Source organism: Protomyctophum bolini (assembly GCF_963924005.1).
Source record: "Protomyctophum bolini genome assembly, chromosome: 19".
Lineage (NCBI taxonomy): Eukaryota > Metazoa > Chordata > Actinopteri > Myctophiformes > Myctophidae > Protomyctophum > Protomyctophum bolini.
The window spans coordinates 8,775,530-8,796,839 of NC_137880.1; the positions used below are offsets into that span (position 1 = coordinate 8,775,530).

At 43.9% G+C, this 21,310-nt stretch overlaps 2 protein-coding genes across 2 annotated transcripts in view; one reads left to right on the plus strand and one right to left on the minus strand.

The window, feature by feature from the left end:
• Positions 1–21,310, minus strand: part of LOC308334550 (E3 ubiquitin-protein ligase TRIM35-like) — a gene marked incomplete at both ends in the record, with an annotated part of 157,667 nt that overhangs the window by 67,755 nt on the left and 68,602 nt on the right. The window lies entirely within an intron of this gene.
• LOC308334449 (very long chain fatty acid elongase 4-like) overlaps positions 1–21,310 on the plus strand; it is a 36,527-nt gene that overhangs the window by 12,719 nt on the left and 2,498 nt on the right. Inside the window, exons 3-6 of the mRNA XM_080791201.1 lie at positions 11,359–11,546; positions 12,215–12,295; positions 15,245–15,416; positions 19,051–19,178. Of these exons, the coding sequence (XP_080647327.1) occupies positions 11,359–11,546; positions 12,215–12,295; positions 15,245–15,416; positions 19,051–19,178 (569 nt within the window). The remainder of the gene's footprint in view (positions 1–11,358; positions 11,547–12,214; positions 12,296–15,244; positions 15,417–19,050; positions 19,179–21,310) is intronic.

The window sequence follows — 21,310 nt, forward strand, 5'->3', positions numbered from 1 at the left end:
GGTTTTTTTTTGTGTGTGTGTGTGTGTGTGTGTGTGTTAGTCTAGTTTTAGACGACTAAATATCATAATATTCTAGTCCACTAAATCTACAGTTGGCAGGCCTTGATGGCGTCGTAATGCCTCATTTTACACTCAGTATATTAGTCTTATTTTTTAGTCATATAGCTTATCATAGCTTCATTTTCATCTCGTTCTTGTCACTGAAAAAAGACCTGGAGGCGTGATCAATGCCATTTGGCTATTCTGAGTGGCCAAAGAGCATTGATCACGCCTCCAGGTCTTTAGTTTACTCAAGTTAGGGAATAAGACCTGGTACTTAAGACACGCAAAATACAGCCCCCTGTGTCTATGACCTTTGACACTGGTCTATATCTCAATAGAAAAGCATGGAGGCAGAATACAACCATCCCGATTATATTGTATTAACATACTCTACCTCTACCATACAGATTGGACTAAAATGCATTTATTCGTATAAAAAGGTTACATAGTGCCGCTTTAAGAATATTATGGACTGATACAATAGCAGATATACAAGCTCGCGTTGTGCACTTCTAAATCTTGGATTTGTGCCACATTATTAGGGGCTTTCACACTTCATCCCAGAAGCACTCTGTTCACAGATAGCGCTGCGCAATTAATCAAAGAAGGATTGATATATAGATTCAGACGCAATCGCATTTCTAAATTTGAGCAAGGATCGTGCAGCACTAGTTGGCTTGTACAATTCACTTGAGTTACTCTTATGTTTTTGCTACGAGAGAGAGAGAGAGAGGTTGGAGTCAAGCACTTTGATGTTGGCTGTTTAAGCTAAAGCCACAGTAGTATTTGGCTCCAGGTGCCACAATTTTCAATGTTCGGCAACTACTAAAAGACAATACACACTTTCATGGAAAATGTGATAATTGCGTGAAAATCGTCATCTCAGAGTTCTTGTGGAGGAAAAAAAAATCGAGATTCACATTTGAGCAAGAATCGAGCAGCACTTACTATTCACAGAGCACGCTGGAACCAAACGGACCCGTGATGTGCACACTCGTCTGAGTTAAAAGAACACTAGAGAATGGCCGGTGTGCTGGTGTGTGTCAGCTGAAGCCAGGGCTCTTCTAACCCATTCTGACCTGAGATCAGATTCTAAGAATGTCTTCCACATCCTGACAGTTTTCTGAAAAAGCTATGTTTCTATGTGTCAGTCGTTCTTCGATTTTTCAAAAATAGCAGACCTATACAAGCTCGTAGCGCGCTATGAGCTTGTATAGGTCTGCTATTTTTCAATAGCTAAAGCATAACATAATGCTAACACCAACTAGTTCTAGCATCAGTGGTGGAAAGTAACTAGGTGCATTTACTTAAGTACTGTACTCGAGTGCAATATTGAGGTATTTGGACCTTACTACTAGTAATTCCAATTTCCAATACTTTTACCTCTACTCCAGTACATCTCAGAGGCAAATGTTGTAGTTTTACTCCACTACAAAACTTTAGTTACTAGTTATACTTTGAAGATTTTGTTTAATATTGCAAAGCATACATTAAAACACTTTAGCACTATATATATACATTCCGGCCGTTTGAAAATAACTAGATAGATCTACAAGCTCACAATGCGTCGCTATTTTCAAAAGGTTTTTTATAGGCCTAACATTTGAAAACTTTGAATGGGACGTTCGGCACAATGAGCACTTTTACTTTAGGTACTTTAAGTACCATTTTGACGCCAGTACTTTTGCGCTTTTACTCAAGTGAATTTTGAATTATTCTGGCGGTTGTGTCGGAGTATTTCAACAATGTAGTATTGATGATACTTTTACTTAATTGAAACATGGGATCACTTTTTTCCACCACTGTCTAATAAGGCCTGACTCACACCTTCGCAAACAGATTGATGTATGCTTGTTGTATGAGTATGTATAGCTGATGCAAGCTCACAATGCGTTTCCAATGGGAGTCACATGGTTTGACACAACATTTGTGTTGTATGAGGCGGTCGAAACACAGCCGAAAGCCGTACAACACAAATGTTGTGTCAAACCATGTGACTTCCATTGGCAAGATGCATCACACCCTTTGTATACATCTAGCATGCATCAATGTTGTATGCTTGATCGAAAGGTGTGAGCCGGGCCTAAGCATTATGCATAGACACAGAGAAAACTCTGTGCAAAGCTAGCTTTTATAGAGGTCCAACAGTTAACGGAACTAATACAGTTTAATCGCAGTTAATCACACAAATCCAATCAATCAAAAGAAAGTCATAGTCATATTTGTCAAGGTCTTTCCTGCTCTCCAGTTTGCTCATAACATTAGGCGGCGTTATCAGGCACTCCGCGGACTCAGCGGAGCGAACTCAGCGACCATGTCTATGGTGGAGAGAGTGGTACGTGGGCGTTTATGCGTGAATTCCGTTTGTGTCCGAGCATAGGCATGGTAACGCCCCCGCCTGCCTGTGATTGGTCTACTGACACTGCCCGTCTTGCCGGCCCTCCCAAGACGCGAGGTTACTCCGTGGTGAGATTGAGAAATAAATAATACAACAAGAGAATGACAGCTCGGCACGCGCGACAGAATGCAGCCCTGTAACTAACTTGTACGTTTTATTTTTGTAGAAGAGGCAAATGTATTGTTTATGCCGTTTGCTTTGATTGAATACGTATGTTGTACTATGATTTGATCTGGGTAAATAAAGTGTTACGTGTTGATTATCGTGTATTAATCTAATTATACTAAACTAATACTATTACACTAAAAGGGATAAAGATGAAGGGAAAATATACCTTTTTTTATACTACAATAATGTTTCAACACAAACACTTTATTTTAGAACACACCCAAATCATATTATGGCGTGCATGTTCAATCAATTATTCCTTCAAAGCAAACGGCATAAACAACATTAGTTTGCCTCTTCTACAAAAATAAAACGTACAAGTTATAGCGTTCTCTTATATCATACCGTACTACTCGTATTATTTTCCACCACGGAGTAACCTCGCATCAGACTATCCAGGATTCCAGGCGTCCAGCATGTCCACCTCGGACGGAGCTCGGAGGACAGTAGGCCAATCACAGGCAGGCGGGGCGTTACCATGCCTATGCTCGGACACAAACGGAAGTCACGTGGTGTTTATATATGTCTATGGTGGAGAGAGAGTGTTCTGGGTGTTTATATATGTCTATGGTTGAGAGAGTGTTCTGGGTGTTTATATATGTCTATGGTGGAGAGAGTGTTCTGGGTGTTTATATATGTCTATGGTGGAGAGAGTGTTCTGGGTGTTTATATATGTCTATGGTGGAGAGAGTGTTCTGGGTGTTTATATATGTCTATGGTGGAGAGAGTGTTCTGGGTGTTTATATATGTCTATGGTGGAGAGAGTGTTCTGGGTGTTTATATATGTCTATGGTGGAGAGAGTGTTCTGGGTGTTTATATATGTCTATGGTGGAGAGAGTGTTCTGGGTGTTTATATATAATGTCTATGGTGGAGAGAGTGTGTTCTGGGTGTTTATATATGTCTATGGTAGGAAGAGAGAGTGTTCTGGTGTTTATATAGGCTCCCATTGGCTCAGGCGGCATGGGGGGGGCGACTCCCATTGATGACTAGGTCGCTATTAAAAACGGGCCTGTTGTATGTGTTGTATGTAGCTTGTGGATCAGATATAAAATAGGGCTTAAGTGGTCCATTTTGCAACAACAAAAAAGAGACTCAGTTCAAGTTTCTTCTTGATTTGTTGATGCACGAAATGTAACTCTTTGATTAATTGATTGTTCCAAAAAAGTAATCACTGGGGGAAATAATCAATAGTTGTAGCCTTTACTAGCTCTAAATGCCTGGTAGAGGAAGGTTAGCGGTGGAAAATAAAATGGATTCATGGATTAATCGCGATGCAGACATGGACGATCATGAATCGATTCACAAATGTCATAAGATTGTGTTGGTGAAAGTCAGGCCGAGAGCATCCACCAGCCTGGAATGGATAACTGACTTTGTCTGCTTCAAAACAGGGTTCATATATTGTCAAAATCTCCTCGGGGGGACTCATTCACCTCGTCTGGCCTGACCCTGCAGGGCACCCCCCTTGTCGATTAACTGTTCCCATTTCATGATATCATCATACCCAGCTGTTTACCACCGTTACTGCCCTGTTGTTTGCGGATTCGGCCAATGGTGATGCTTTTCTGTCAATTGCGACATTCCTTCGCCTCCCTTCTCGTCCCTCGAGCAGCCCCTATTCCGGGAAAAGCCGAGCTTGGGGACCCAATGGACTCAGACGGGCCCTTTCCCCCTTCTCTCGCTCACCCTCTTATTTACGACTGTTTTGCCCCATCAGCCACCAGTGGTGCAATCTCCTCCCGTCTTACGACACTTTCAGCAGAGATTGCACTGCTGGCTGGCCGGCTGGCCTGACTTGACCCTGTCTCTTAGTACAGTACCCTGAGTGGGGCCCTGAGTACAATACACTGATGTTCTGAGTGAGGTCAGTGATGTACTAAGTGAGGTGCTGAGTACATCACGAGGGCCCATCCCACCAGTGGGGTACCCCCTAGTACCCCTCCATGCTGCACGCGCATGAATAGTCTGGATCTGCACATTTGGATATGATCCATGAGAGATATACACATTGAATAGTAATTCTGGAATAAAGGGTATGAAGGGTATGACATTTGAGTATATGACATTTGAGTATGTTTATGACATCTGAGTATAGGAATATAATGTTAACTATGACGTTTGAGTGCATGGCAAGAGTTCCATTCTGAATATATGTCACTCAGGTGTCATGTCGTGGCATCTGAGTGACAGAGTTCACTCATTCTGAGTCCCGTGTGGACGGGACTGCACCTTTACCTTTGCCTCATACCTCAATTATTCCCCAATAATTGCCATTTTATTTATATATATTTTGTGTATGTTCGTACAGAATTCATTCATGATTTCTTCAAGACATCTGCTTCATGTTTTCGAGCGGTGCCTATCGCTTCAATATGCAGCTATGTGGGTGTGAGTGTGTGTGTCTGTGTCTCTGTGTATAATGTATGTATTGTAAGCTATGCATGTATGTACGTTTCAGCACGGACAGCTGCAGTAGCGCTCTGTGACCTGGGGTGGCACTGTTGGGCGGCTATAGCGCTGTGTAACCTGCATGGGGTTTGCACCAGTTCTCTAGTGTAATAAACTAAAAATATTCTGTGTTCATTATGGATCATTAACGTATATTCAGTAGGGGTGCAACGGTTCAGTTAAACCTCGGTTCGGTTCGTACCTCGGTATGCGGGCCACGGTTTCGGTTCGGTTTCGGTACATGTTTTGCATAAAAAGAACAAGAAATTTTACTATTTCCAAAATTCTTTTATTTTGCTTATAAGCAAATTCAAGTATGACAAAAACAATAAACATTTTGTTTAACAAACTGTTAAAGTGCCTCTGGATACACTACAGTGACAGTAGCAGGGGTCATTGCCATGTTGGCTTGTGGTGGACATTGGCAAGCCAAATATACGCACAGGCATACAAGTACCGGTATAACAAAATGAGCACACACATCACACACCCACACCCACACAGTCACACAGTCACTCACACAGTCACACACACAGTCACACACACACACAGTCACACACACACACACACACACAGTCACACACACACACCCACACCCACACAGTCACTCACACAGTCACACACACACACACACACACACACACACAGTCACACACACACACACACACACACATATAAAAGGAGGTAGGTACAAAAGGTGCACATTAGCTTTGGCAAATGGAAATAAAACAAAATTTAAAAAAAAGTACGGGTATAACAAAATGAGCACACACACACACACACACACACACACACACACTATAAAAGGAGGTAGGTACAAAAGGTGCACATTAGCTTTGGCAAATGGCAATAAAACAAAATTTAAAAAAAAGTACGGGTATAACAAAATGAGCACACACACACACACACACACACACACACACACTATAAAAGGAGGTAGGTACAAAAGGTGCACATTAGCTTTGGCAAATGGCAATAAAACAACATTTAAAAAAAAGTGCTTCAGTAGTACTATAGGCTCATTAGGCTACTGTATGTATAAGTGTATATATACATTCAAGATGTAGGGAAAACATTCAAATAAAAATGGGCACCAGCAAACAAAATAGCCTATTTTAAAGTACTTCAGTACTAGTGTAATGGCTATGTATTCTTAAACATTTAAATAAATAAAATTACAAAATAATATATCTCAGCTGTTTGTTCTCTATTCATTAAATTGTAAGGTTCTTCTGTAAGAAGACAAGCTTGTCAACATTCTCAGGCTGAAGGCGAGAGCGACATGCGCTAACAATGTCCCCTGCGGTGGAGAACACTCTCTCACTTGGAACAGAGGTTCCAGGGACACAGAGGTGACGACGTGCAGCTTTTGCTACATGGGGGAACCTGCTCTCGTTGCTCTTCCACCAGGCAAAAGGATCACTATCAACATTGATGCAGTCCGCTAACCTGTATGATGTGACTTCCTCCTCAATTAACTGGGAATGGGGCTTGACCTGGTTCTGTGTTTTGAAGACGTCTCCAAATAGCTCTGCCATGGCTGTCTTCTTCTGGGGAGGAGGGGAGGATGGATTCCGTCCCTCTGTGGATCCCTCTGTTGGCCTCGCCTCTGGCTCTGCTTGACTCTGCAAGAATAACAAGTGTTTTAATATATATTCAATGAAATTTTTATTAAAGTGTCAAATCACAAGTTGTCTCAAGACACTTTAAATAAATTAATAACTAACAGCTAATCTAAATAAATGTACATTCTGTTTCTGAGGACCACAATTGAAATAAGCCATCATCTCATGAATACAAGACAGACATGTATTCTGCATTTGCATCAATACAAAATATAATAATAATAATAATAATAATACAATACAATTATATGCAATCATAAAATCACAAAAACAAAAATAATACCTGCTGTTCATTCTCCTGGATTTCTGTGATGAGGTCCCTGTAGAGTCTGTCACGGGATGGGTCATCTAGGGATGGCAGGGATTTAAACCTGGGGTCCAGGACTGTGGCCTTCTGGAGGTACTTTTGGAGATCAGGGTCATTGTACCTTTTTTGCATGTCTTTTGTAATGCCTGCTTTGGCTTCTCTGATAGTTGGGGTGTCCTTGGGCTTCTGTGGGTCTAGTGTGTGCTCACGGTCTGGAGCCATGTCACTGATGATCTTTTCTTTCAGAGGGAAGATCATTGATACGGTGGGGTTTCACTGCTCATGAGAATTGTAATAGTCTTTAGTGGTTTGAGTAGTTCAACAAATTGTTCTCCAATTAGCTGCTCATCATCGTTCAACATGGCCATGTCCTTTGTGACATTCCTCTTTACAGCCGGGTCCATTAATGTAGAGTAGATGGCAGGCTGCTGTTCAAGGTAACGTTCCAACATGTCATGTGTGGAATTCCAACGAGTGCTGACGTCATGGATTAACTTGTTTTTTTTATCTAAATTTAGCGATCGTTGTTTCTCGGTCAGAACAGCGGCAGCTGTGGTGCTTTTGTGGAAGAAGGATACAACTCTCCTTACCTTCCCAAGGAGTCGTGACACCGTGTTGCCTGCCACTGCCTTCTTGGCTGCCAGATTAATGGTGTGAGCAAAGCAGCCGATATGTGGCCCCAGTTGCGCGGCTTCATTAATCGCGTTCACTATATTTGAAGCATTATCTGTGGTAACTGGGATGGTTATGTTTGGCCGTTCCAACTTCCATTCGGTCACTGCTTTTCCCATTTCTTTGGCCAAGTTGGCGCTTGTATGGCTTTCATATATGGGGCGAGTTTGCAGGACTGCGCTCTTCATTTCCCAATCCGACATGTAGTGGACCGTCACTGTGAGGTAACTCTCTGTAGCCCGGGAGGTCCAACCATCTGTGGTCAGCGCGAGGCTTTGTGTGTTAGCCAAATCTTCTTCAATGCCTTCGCGCACCTTATTATAGATGCCAGGAATTATTTTGGTGGCGAAATAAGTACGGGAGGGTACAATGTAACGTGGGTCGACCGTTTTCATTAAGTGGCGAAAGCCAACATCTTCAACCACGGAAAATGGCTGCATATCTTTAGCAATCCACATCCCTATTGCATGGGTTATTTTCTTGTATCTCTCTGAATCAGCGCTGTATGGCGTATGGAATTGGAAACTATCGCCGATAGACTGTTGTTTACAAGTTACCTGCGGGGCTGCTGGTCTGCTCCGAGAGAGCTTTACCTCTGGGTGGTGACGCTGGAGATGCCCCCCCATGTTGGAAGTGTTCCCATTTGCGTACGGGATATGCTTAAAACAACGCTTGCATACAGTCTTAGTTCGGTCAACTATTTTGTCTCCCTCGTCGGTGTACTCAACAGCAAACCCAAAATGCTCCCACACCGCAGATTTGAACGAAGCGGGTACTTCTTCAAATTTATCTCGCTCTCGCTCTCGCTCCATTCCTCCGGTCGCCATGGCTTTTTTTTTGTCTCTTTTTTTTTCTCCCCTCAGCTCAGTTTAGCTCTCTGAGTTTCGGCTCAGGTTACACACGGGCAGTGGGGGGGGGGGGGGGGAGCTCGACAGTGATTGGATATTAGTTTACTCGTGGGGCGGGGGTTTCTTTCTGCAGTACAGCAGCCTGCTGTCTCTGCCTGTGAGTCTGTGTGCGCTCCTCTCCAGCTGTAAGAAATTAATTAATGCAAACCGAAAAAGCGTGGTTCATTAGAGCGCATTGAACCGTGTATGCTGAACCGAACGGTTCGGTTTTCGGTTGAAAACCGCTGCACCCCTAATATTCAGTGATTTCACTTAATTCAAATATCACTTATTTTTTTTGTTTTGTTGTGATAATCCTCTTTACTATAGAATGTGCTGACCATAAAGGAGTTCCTCCCTGTCCCCAGTTAACCCCTGGGGGTCAAAAAACCTTAGGTTTCGTTTTTGACTCTCTATCCTGATTGGACGAAGGCTTAGGTCCCACAGCCAAAAACGAAACCTAAGGTTTTTTGAGTGAAATCACTGAATATACCTTTAGAATGCACTTTGTTATATTAGCCACACAGTGAGGTATAATCAAATTGTAGCCCTCCTGAATCGGAATTTAATCGCCCGCTACCTAGAGAGACGTCCGCCCCCTAGTAGAGGGGGTGTGTGTTGTCCTGTCAGGAGGAACGTCAGTGGACTCTCTAGCAGCCACGGAGCCGTGCACTGAGACGTCATTGTTGTAAGTCACTCACTCTGGGCGGCTTAATTGACAGCATATGACCCACCTGACAGAATGTCTCATGACCCCGCTGGCTTGGAACAATATCACATGAAAGCATTTTCCTGTCTGCCTGCCTGCGCGTGTGCATGGGTTGTAGGGGTGTGTGTGTGTGTGTGTGTGTGTGTGTATACATTTATACTGGCCATAATATATATATATATATATATATTAGGGCTGTCAAATGATTAACACATTTTTGAAACAGGGCTTGGTTTAGAAAAGCCTATATTGTGCGCTAAAGTAAGTTGTGGAGTCTCAGTGGTCAAGGAGCAGGCGGAACAGGGGATTGCAGCAGTTTCAAACGGCTCTTTATTTGTTTAGCAGCAGTTTCAAACGGCTCTTTATTTGTTTAGCAGCAAAGTATACAGAATGCATGCAGGATAAACCCCACGTAGGTTCAGCATAAATTATATTCCATACAATTTAAGTTTCACAGGCGTCGTCGCCAGCCTGGAGAAGGATGAGAACAGAAGATTAGATTTCAACTCAGGTTTGTACAGTCTCTGATAGCTCGCTCCTCACTGGAGGGCTGTGGTTTTAATAACGATAAGAGGTGACGGCGCTGCCTTGCTTCGTGACGTCATCGGTCTTTATCTTTAACTGTAGCGGGTCTTCTCCCCTAGCGGGTTCCAGCTCCAAGAGAGCACTAGCCGTTTTGCCACCCTGGCGTATATAATGAGCGTCTGTTCGCTAGACAGGCCTCAATAGTAGACTCAAGAATTATAGGTTTCTTTCCGACCTTATTTTGGGTAGTGTCCTTGTCGCTGTCACTGTGGCGGGGCTGCCACCCTCCCGCCGCACGATATGCGGACTTGGAACTCACGTCTCTATATTTTACTCATACAGTCCGAGTGTCTCTGTCCCTCGGACATTTCCTGGACCGTTCCTAAAAGCCTGTGATGAGAGGAGAATGACAGTTAAGACATGCAGAGCTATTCACATGAATGTGTGTTCGGTGGAGGTGGGTGTGTGTCTTACCCCCCGACGGTGTGCCGTGCGTGCCTCCGTGAGCATATGTGTGTGAACCAGCCGCTGTCAGACGTAGACTGAGTCTTCCTTTTTATATGACGGGTGTGGCCGCTTGCTGATTTGGGTGCGGTCGCTCCATCAGCTCCAGCTGGCGGAGGAGGAGATTCGGGACGTATATATTCCCTATCACACGGCCGAGGGCGTTCCTAACGGTCCGAGGCTTCTTCTGTCTGACAGCGTGTCTGGTTGCCCTGGCAACGCACTTACCATCGCGGGGTGTCGCTCTCGAGACCCCACAAAGTATTGAATAACATATAAATGTAGGTTTTAAGGCTAGAATGGCATTATAGTGGACTATAGTGAGAGGCGAGATTGTCTCTCCTTCATTGCGGGACTGCAGGACTAGTCTGGAGATAGTTAGTCGTGGATGATCAGCTTCAGTCAGTGTTTTGGTTCGTACCTGGAGTTGTGCATTATCTCCGCTGTGCCCAGCAGCACAGGGGAACTGTCTTTAATATATCCATGGACGTTTTCAGTTGCTTTCCATGTGCGACACAAAAGTACCACGTGTTTGTTTTGGTGATAGCCTACTGCGGGCGCAGCCATGCTGATTCACGTAATCGCGTAGGACCCGCATTTTCAAACTGTCCACAAGTTGCGACGGAACTATAAAACGTGTGAGTAATTCTTGCAGCGCGCTGATAGCTACACACTAGTGTGCGTGTGTGCATGCCTGCAGAGGAGGGAGGAAAACTGGAGGAGGCGACGAGGCGTGCACGTGCGTGTTGCTTGTGTGTGTGTGTGTGTGTGTGTGTGTGTGTGTGTGTGTGTGACTGTGTGACTGCAGGGTAGCCTAATGGGGCTTTGCTAGGCAGACAAAGTAACGCAACAGAGTTACAGAATCAAACCACTTGGCAACCCAAGTACAATACACAAGCTATCTCTGTGGTGTTGTTCAATCTGTGTGCTACACAGTGACAGATTTGTTATATATGCTCTGGACGTTCCTAACATGCTAACTAACATGCGTTAAATATCGCAATTAATTAACGAAATTGTCTGTCTGTCTGTCTGTCTGTCTGTCTGTCTGCCTGTGGGCGTGTCTTCCAGACAAGCGGGTGGAGTCATGGCCGATGATGTCGTCTCCCTTGCCCACGCTGGCCATCAGCTGCCTGTACCTGCTCTTCCTGTGGGCGGGGCCTAGATATATGCAGGAGCGCCAGCCCTTCACGCTCCGGAAGCCCCTCATAGTGTACAACTTCAGCATGGTCGTCCTCAACTTCTACATCGCCAAAGAGGTACTATATTATATTATATTGACATTGTATTTCAGCCCCTTGAGATGTATCATCTCGTTTTATAGAGGGGGTCCTCCATTAGCCCTCACAGCGAAGGGTAGGTCACGGTTATTACACATACTAGTATAAAGTACTCTTCATGCATAATGTCGCAAGTGTTTCAAGCCGATCTACAATCACACGATGCATTGTGAGCTTGTAGATTGGCTATTTTCAAATGGCCGAGGGGTGTGTAATGTATATGCTCTATAATCATAATCAAAATCTACAAAGTAACTAGTAACTAAAGCTGTCAAATAAAAGGACAATATTTGGACCCTTACAATATTTGGATATGTGTTAGATGTTGTGGAGTAAAGTAAGTATTGGAAATTGTAAAAACTCAAGTGAAGTGTCATGGCCGCCCCGATGCATTTCCAATGGCAGTCACATGGTTTGATACAACATTTTGGACTACAAGCTGTTGTATGGCTTTCGGCTGTGTTTCGACTGCTCCCCTCCCCCTCCCACTCATACACAACACAAATGTTGTGTCAAACCCATGTGACTCCCATTGGAAATGCATTGGGGCAAGATGTACAGTATCACACCCCAACAAGTATACATCAGTCTGTTTGCGAAGGTGTGAGTGAGGCCTATCTGTGGCGGTTCTTTCTCTCTCTCCTCAGCTCCTCCTGGGCTCCAGAGCAGCACGATACAACTACCTATGTCAACCTGTCAACTACTCGAATGATGTCAATGAAGTTAGGGTAAGACACACAGACACACACACACACACACACACACCATGGTTGTCCATTGTGTCCGATGATGACCATCTTCTCCTATCCGTGAGTCTTCCGTTGGCCGTGTAGTCCGATCCTGGATCCACAGTTGCGTTTGCAGACCGGGTATAAGCGGTACTGAAGGGGAGGCAGGGGGTGGCTTTGCGGGCATGCCTCTTTGCACGGTGTTGTGTTGGCGCTGGCTTTCTGTTATACTCCACTCCCCGTGTGGCGCGAGAACGCCAGAGGTTTTGCGACGTGCAGGACGCAAGTTTTCTCCAGTGAAGAGGGGTTGATCCTGCAGGCCGCTCTGATGCGTGGTAGTAAACTGTATACTCTCTCTCACTCTCTCTCTCTCCCACAAACACGCTGTTAAAGGGACACTTCACCCTTTTTGCAAAAAAATATATGTTAATGACGTTTAGGAGCTTTAGAACACTTTCCTGGGGGTCTTTATGTGTGTAATATGTGGTTTTAGATATTTTAGATTGTAGCAGTGAGCCTGTTGTCTCTGATGTCATGGACACTGGGCTCACTTCCTTCCTGGACTACATCTCCCCCCTATCCACAAGGAGGAGCAGTGCACCAAAGAATTATGGGAATTGTAGTCCAGGAAGGTAGTGAGACCAGTGTCCATGGCATCAGAGACAACAGGCTCACTGCTACAATCTAAAATATCTAAAACCACATATTACACACATAAATACCCCCAGGAAAGTGATCTAAAGCTTCTAAACGTCATTAACATATATTTTTTAGCAAAAAGGGTGAAGTGTCCCTTTAAGTTACCGCGACTAGGACTACATTTCCTGTCAATAATAAGCAGTGTAAAATGTAGTTCATTGGGAGTTGAAGGGAGACGTTTTATTGTGAAGTGTTTAAACTGGGCTGCTTACTGGCTGCACGTTAGAGTAGATGGATTTGCTCCGGTCTGATCCGCTGTGACTGTATACAGTTGTTATAGCCCTGCTCTGCAATCGCCTGATAAAGTTGAGTTTTGATTCTTTGAACAGTCAAAACAAGACATAAAATTACCACAGGCAAAAGAGGGCAAGATAGATGGAGTAGAGGTGGAACACAAACACAACAGCAGCAGCTCCATCCACATGCACTGGAGGTGAGCGAAGTCGCATGAAAGGAATACCAAGACAACAACAGTAGCCTAATCATAAAGATGGACGGACATGCCCACGTGAACTTTGAATTGAAACAGACTATTTAATCAACTTTCCCGAATCCCGAAGCTGTCCCATTCATCACAGCCATGTACAGACGGCAGGCAGGCAAGTGAGTAGCAGCCCTACACCCTCCAGTATTTGATTAGCTCCGTCAGGAATGAATGGTTATGGACATTTCGACATGTAACGTGATTTTCAATATGCAACCTGTGTATTCATTGCCTCAGGTCTGCTGCAACTGAGCCACGTTGAGGGGTTTAGTCCGAAGTGGTATTTACGGTTCCGTTCGGCGTTCGTAGACGACCGAAAGATGTTGAGGCTTGTTTAAGGCGGTATTGGATCTCGTCATCCATTGTCAAGGGTGTCGGATATTATGCTTCCCAGGTACTTGGAGGTGGGAACTGTTGATAGTGACCCTGACCTTTTGATAGTAAATCACGTCTTTGGCGAAGCCTGCTGATCCAACTACTGGCATTATAGGATAAGGGAGATATAACCAGCGTGGCTTAGATACAGTATCTGGTCTGTCTGTGTGCGTGCGTGTGCGTGCGATTGTGGATGGAAACTTTAACTACAAGAATCACAGGGTCTTCACGGGTTCTGTTGCGATGTAGTGAACAATTTTGTTTTCCAGGCCCACCCTAAAGCAGTGGTTCTCAAACGCTTTACTTTCAAGGACCATAACTCAGAGTGTATACAGCTGGAACCGTGAGGGTCCATTTGGTCAGCGTTGCATACCTGTAAGGGTTCATTCAGAACCCCTTCAAAGAACCTCAATGGTCCCTGGACCCCGCTTGAACCACTGTCCTGAATAATTTACATGCATGCCGAAAGTATTAAAATTATGATTTTGGGCCTACACCCACTAGTGCGTTCACCTTAGCATCGCCCATCTCATTTTAATGCAGCCTCCCCCCTTTCCACAAGGAGTGACAGTGCAACAAAGCATTTTTGGTCATTGTAGAAATTCAGCAATCCAATCAAACCCTAGTCAAACACACAGACTTCATTCTTTTTTCTGGCCATGGGGTGCACATTTCTAACCGTGCTATACTGTTGTCTACTACAGATACTATTAAGATTGAGTGACTGCAGTTTCTCCCCGCGGTGAAATGTCCCTTTAAGCCTCGCCCGCAGCTGTTTTTGTATGATAATTGGGGAGGGGTTAGGGTTATATGATGATATGACGATACTAAAGTGGTGTGTTTCGATTGGGCCTTTTGACTCAAAGGCTTTCAGGAAGAAACCAAAAATACACAGGGAAAACATATTATTTTAATGTTATAATGTATTATCGGAAAAGTACAAGAATCGCGGCACTCCATCTTTACATCTGCAAATGGTCCATGCCCTGGCCTATATACTAACCTGGTCAGTTCAAGTGCATATAAAGGCCAGGCCAGTGTTTAATATCTCAACTCCCAACCCCCAAAATACACTGTAGCTGAACACAGAGGACAACAGCAAACATACGAAGAAATACAAAACGGATACAAAACAAAACACAAAACATGGACCATGGAAACTCAACCTGGGTTAAAAAGGCCAAGGTGTAGAGGTGGGTCTTTAGGTGGGATTTAAAGGTCTCAAATGGAGGGGGGCATTTTGACATTGGGGGGGGGCATTCCATAATTTGGGGGGCTATGATGGAAAAGGCTCTATCCCCTCTGGTCTTTAAGGGACTAGATGACTCTGTGGTGGTGTACTACATCTCTCTGTGCGTTGTGTTGTGTGGCATGCGGTGTCCTATCCTCAGATAGCGTCGGCTCTGTGGTGGTACTACATCTCCAAGGGCGTGGAGTTCCTGGACACCGTCTTCTTCATCATGAGGAAGAAGTTCAACCAGGTCAGCTTCCTCCACGTGTACCACCACTGCACCATGTTCATCCTGTGGTGGATCGGCATCAAATGGGTCCCCGGGGGACAATGTGAGTACTATATAAGCGCTGTGCGTGTGACTGTGAGTGTGTGACTGTGTGTGTGTGCGTGTGACTGTGTGTGTGACTGTGTGTGTGTGTGTGTGTGCGTGTGTGGGGGGACTGCCCTGCACAAGTCTGACATCGAGTTATAGTCCGACCTATACGTGACCGGTTAAGACTGAGGTTAGGGTTGGGGGGTTGGGATAGTGGTAGTAATCGGTCGACACAAGCGGGAGGTCGGAAACAATGACGTGTGTGTGTGTGTGCATGTGTGTGTGCGTGTGTGTGTTTGTGCGTGTGTGTGTGTGTGTGTACTGTGTGTACTGTGTGTGTGTGTGTGTTAGGAATGGGACGATAATCGCTGTTATCATTTATCGTGATAAAACAACCCTCGCAATAATCGCATAGCGGAGATTTCAGTGCCTGCACTTAAACCCTCTATACTAAAACAGACATGTTCGCGAGTCGATTTGGAGGGGAAAAAATTAAAGTTATAGAGTCAGGTAAGAAAATGTTCCCGGCTAGGATTAGGATTAGGCATTCAGGGGTTGGATCCAGGATAGAGTGCAAGGGGTTGAGGTTAAGGTTACAGTTTTAGGATTACGTTCAGGGATTTTGAGGTTAAGTTAAGGGGTGGGATTGGGTCAGGTCATGCATGGGCGACGGGCTGGCCCGGGAGCCACATCACTCAATGCGACGCGCAGGTTAACCCATTCTGACCTGAGATCAGATTCATACGAGGTTTCCACTGGACACACACTGGTCTGATCAACCCATTCTGACCTGAGATCAGATTCTTAAAAATGTCAGTCGTTCTTCGATTTTTCAAAAATAGCAGACCTACAAGCTCGTAGCGCGCCACTCGGTGGCGCGCTATGAGCTTGTAGATCTGCTATTTTTTCAATAGCTAAAGCATAACATGACGCTAACACCAGAATGGGTTCCCGTTCAGAATGGGTTAATATCCCAACATTGATATATTATTAAATGTTATTGTCTATTTATTTTCTCCAATTACAAAATAGCAAAAAAATATCAATTCAAATATATAGGCTAGCAGAAACAGCTGATCTACAAGCTCAAAGCGTCATGAGTTCAAGTCCGTTGCTCTCCCCCATGTCCCCCGTATATGGGGACTATAGGTTGGCGGAGGGTGTGTAGAGCCCAGGATCACATTAGATAATTGACACAGGGGTCAAAAATGGGTTGCAAAATCGTCGGATAAAAGCACTTGTAGCACTTGCCCTATAGCCTTGACGACCTTGTAGGCTTATAGGCAAAAATGTAATTCATTGTCTTATGTAGTAGACAAATGCCAGGTCATTTGTACACCTGGCATATCCTACAGTGTGTGTATGGTTTCAATGTACAGATTATTATTATTTTGTTTTTATATTACACTGTTTTTTAGTTCTTGGTTTACCTATACTGTCAGGACCACGCCCATGCCCTCATTCCAGAGATCATCATCTCCAACCTACTAACTATACACACCTGCTCCTCATTAGTCCACACCTATATAATCACCCCCTCTGCCACTCCACTTCCGCCCGTATTGTTTGCCTGCACTAGACACTAGCCACTCCACACGGTCCTGTCCTGTCCTGTCCCTTTATTGCTTTTGTCAGTGTTTGTTGCTCATTCAAACTTTGCCTTTGACTACGAGTTTTGCCTGTTCCCTTGTACCTTTGCCTGGATCTATTAAACGTCCTTGAAACCTGCGCCTGCATCCAAGAATGTCATCATCACACATACGCTCCTGGATCGCTATTTATATGCATTTGAAGTGTTACCGTGTGTCGTCCTTGCGTACTGTAAATCACTCGTCGTGAGAGCGTCTGCTAAATTGTCAATTGTAAATGATGAGGTTCAATAGCGTGCATCTGTATATGTATGAACCAAAGTGTCAATTCTTCTTAGTCAGTACGGTGTGCCGTACTTCAATAGTTTCCAATAGTTTTACTTCTACTCCACTACATCTCAGATCGAAATATTGTACGTTTACTCCACGACAATTATTTTAAAACTTTAGTGCTGTGCACATTTTTATTATTATTACGAAACATACATTTACCACTTCAGCCCTACCGGTATACATATTTGGGCCATTTGAAAATAGACGATCTACATGTGTAGATCTGCTATTTTCTAAATATCTTTCATACATTTGAAAACTTGAAACGGGACATTCTGCTTTCTACTTTTGGTACAAGTTCATTTTTAATTCCGGACTTTATCTAGTAGGCCTATTTCTATATTGCCAATATTGATACTTTTACTTAAAGGGACACTTCACCCCTTTTGCAACCAGATCTTATTTTATTTAGGTTGAGGTTTAGGCTTTTATCTGTGTAATTTGAGTTTTTAGATATTTCAATCGTCACAATTGAAATATGTCCATATGGCCATGTCCATGACCAAAATGTCTCATGAACATGTGGTCTCATATCCTTCCTGGACTACAAAGTCACACGCAGCCTCGCAAGGAGGGGGAAGTGCACCAAAGCATTATGGTCATTGTAGGAATTCAAGCAATCCAGTCAGAGCCTATAGTCAAACACACAGACCTCATTATTTTTCTTTCATGGCCACAGCTGGGTGCAAATTTCAAATTGTGCTAATTATCTACTACAAATACTATTAACATTGAGTGACCGCAGTTTCTTCCACTATCATAATAGTGCCTGTTCAGTTACAACGGGTCTCTCCGGCTCTTTAGTGAACTGAAAACGCATCTTCATTTCAGGATACCAACGCCATCCAATCAAGAGAGCGAACCCTACACAGAGATATTTTACGAGCTTCAATATTTATAGTCTGCTCCGTTGTTGCCTTTTCAAAACTTCCAGTTTAAAGACATTTAAAAGGCATTTTCGATCATTTTGATTTAGAAATGTCGGTCTGAAACGGAAGTCTGTCCGTACGTTTCTGAACCAATCCGAGCGTCGCGTCCCTTCAGGCTATGGGACGTTAGTAGCTCCGCTGCACACTGTTGTTTTACAAGTGAGAGACGGACAAAGCACGTTTGCTACTATCTCATTTCTAATCTATAATGTTTTCAGATACATATTTTAGCGTGCTGATTAAAGATGGAGTGCCACCATTTTTTCCACCCTAAAACATGATCATCAGGTATTATTGCAGTATAAGGGGGAAGAACCTTTTCCAAAAAGTGTACAGTATTTGTTAAAATCATGCTTTTATGTGGACACGCCCACCAGTTCATTAAGTATGCCTGGTTTGCCTGGTGGGTTGTGATGGGTGGTGATCCACCTGAACTGAAGCCGCACCCACAGCTGTAGTTGTATGATAAAGGGGGAGGGGTTAGGGGAGGGGCTGATAGTGTGGTGTCACTATATTACTGGTTACTTCATTGGCCCGTTTGACTGTCAAGGGTTCAGCCTCCAGGAAGAAACCCTAAATACAAAGTTAATACACCATTGCACATAAAAACAACTCCAGGGTGTCTAATGAAGTACTGTCACCTCATAGACACATGAAAAACTGGAAAAATACAAATATTGTGGCACTCCATCTTTAAGTTTAAGCCATCTTGAATGGGGTTAAAATGTCCCTTTTAAAGTAAACCCTATACCACCGCGTGGTTCTATAGTCTTACACATCCTCCCTCCATGTTTTTCAGCGTTTTTCGGCGCGGGCGTCAACTCCTCCATCCATGTCCTGATGTACGGCTACTACGGCCTGGCGGCGCTGGGACCTCACATGCAGAGATACCTGTGGTGGAAGAAGTACCTCACCATCATCCAGATGGTACGACTTCTAACCCCATTCTGACCTGAGATCAGATTCATACGAGGTTTCCACTGGACACACACACTGGTCTGATTTAACCCATTCTGACCTGAGATCAGATTCTAAAAATGTCAGTCGCTCTTCGATTTAAAAAAAATATATCAGACCTACAAGCTCGTAGCGCGCCACTCGGTGGCGCGCTACGAGCTTGTAGATCTGATCTTTTTAAATAGCACCAATAACACCAAAGGACGATTCTACAAAATGTCTCCTGAAAACCCCTATGTTTCTGTGTCAGCGGTTCTCAAACTATTTCAGGTCAAGGTCGAGCCCCAGAAATATATGTAATTATGGCCGCCGACCCCCATCTCAAAATATGTTGTTCCAGGGACCCCACCCAGAAGCAAAGATTTGAGTTAAAAATGTTCGCTCTGAAGAATATATATTCCAAATTCCACGATTTTTCAAAAATAGCAGACCTATACAAGCTCATAGAGCTTGTAGGTCTGCTATTTTTCAATAGCTACAGTTTAAAATAATGGTTAAACAACAAAAAGGGGTTCCCACCCAGAATGGGTTATACCATGTAACCTATACGAGCTCACACAACACATCACGACGAGTCGAGTCACCATTTGTATACCAACAGAGTATTTCTGGCAATAATCTAGCCCTGGGGTCCAGTGCGTTTAGCGAGTTCTTTACTAACGCCCTGACAGGAAGTTAGGAACACACGCCTCGGCTGCACACGGACTAGAACATGTCCCCTGCCGTGCGAGGTGTGAGCCCGCGCACTTTAGTCAGAATGAACCAAACCACTTTGCTACTCACCAAAACAAAGGCTGTTCTGTGTGTGTTGAAAGTCCATTCTCCAGGGCTGGGAAGCCTCTCAGAACCCCATCTTCTCTGTATGATAGGCCTATATTTAAAATAAAGTATTGTATTGTAGTGCCGTCTACAGATCTGATCGGGCGAGAAAAAGTACATTATATAGAGAAAGTGGGGTCCTGAGAGACTTCCCAGCCTGGAGAGTAGACTTTCAACAACGCAAATTGCCAGCCATTGAATTGGTGAGTAGCAAAGTAAGTTTTGTTCATTTTTTGAGCGGTGCCAAGCGCTCACATTAATAAAGGGCTTTGTCTGTAGGTCTGTTTGTTTGGAGCGCATAATGGCGTGTTGCTTGACCTATTGACCCCTGCAGATCATTGGGGTCGTTCACAGTGAGCAGTCAGCTAATTGGGGCCGCATTGGGGTCAAACAAACGCACACACACACACACACACACACTCCTGTCGGTGGGTTAGCGAGAACTCTTAACACAATGGACCAGGGCTAGCAATAATCAAACTAGTTTCAAGTTGTTTTGTACAAATATTAGCTATATTCCGATGTAATCATATAGTGCTTGTTCAGTTACAACGGGTCATTTCAGGATACCAATGCCATCCAATCAAGAGAGCGAACCCTACAAAGATATTTTACGAGATTCGATCTGTATAGTCTGCTCCGTTGTTGCTTTTTCAAAACTTCCAGTTTAAAGACCGAAGTCTGTACGTTTCTGAACCAATCAGAGTGTCGCGTCCCTTCAGGCTATGGGACGTTAGTAGCTCCGCTGCACACTGTTGTTTTACAAGTGAGAGACGGACAAAGCATGTTTGCTACTGTCTTATTTCTGGATACATATTTTAGCGCGCTGATTAAGTTTAGGCCATCTTGAATGAGGTTCAAACGTAGTAGTTCTGTAATGAGTGTTTGGAGGAATGTGCAGCAGGGGGAATCAAACAGGTGAATGAAATCAAGATTTCTTGAGGCAGCGTTGCATCGTCGAGCAGCACGGTTTAAGGAAGTAATAGAGCGCTGAAGTCCTGACTTCAGCGCTCATTCCCGGGTTCACATTTAGTTTTTCTCTATTCAGAATAACATTGGGTCGTCTTAAAATCATCTCATAGAAGTGTGGTCCAAAAATTAACAAACTGTCTTGTTCGGGGAGGTGTCTCTGTATCATTTAAGTCAGTCAGTCAGTCAGTCAGTATTTGATACAGTCTGTTTCTAGCGAAAAGTTGCACTAATTAGGCAGCACTTTCTCTCAGTAGTGAAATGGCCAGGATGATTTGTTTATTTTTCAAACACAGTTTCTTATATGACGCTAT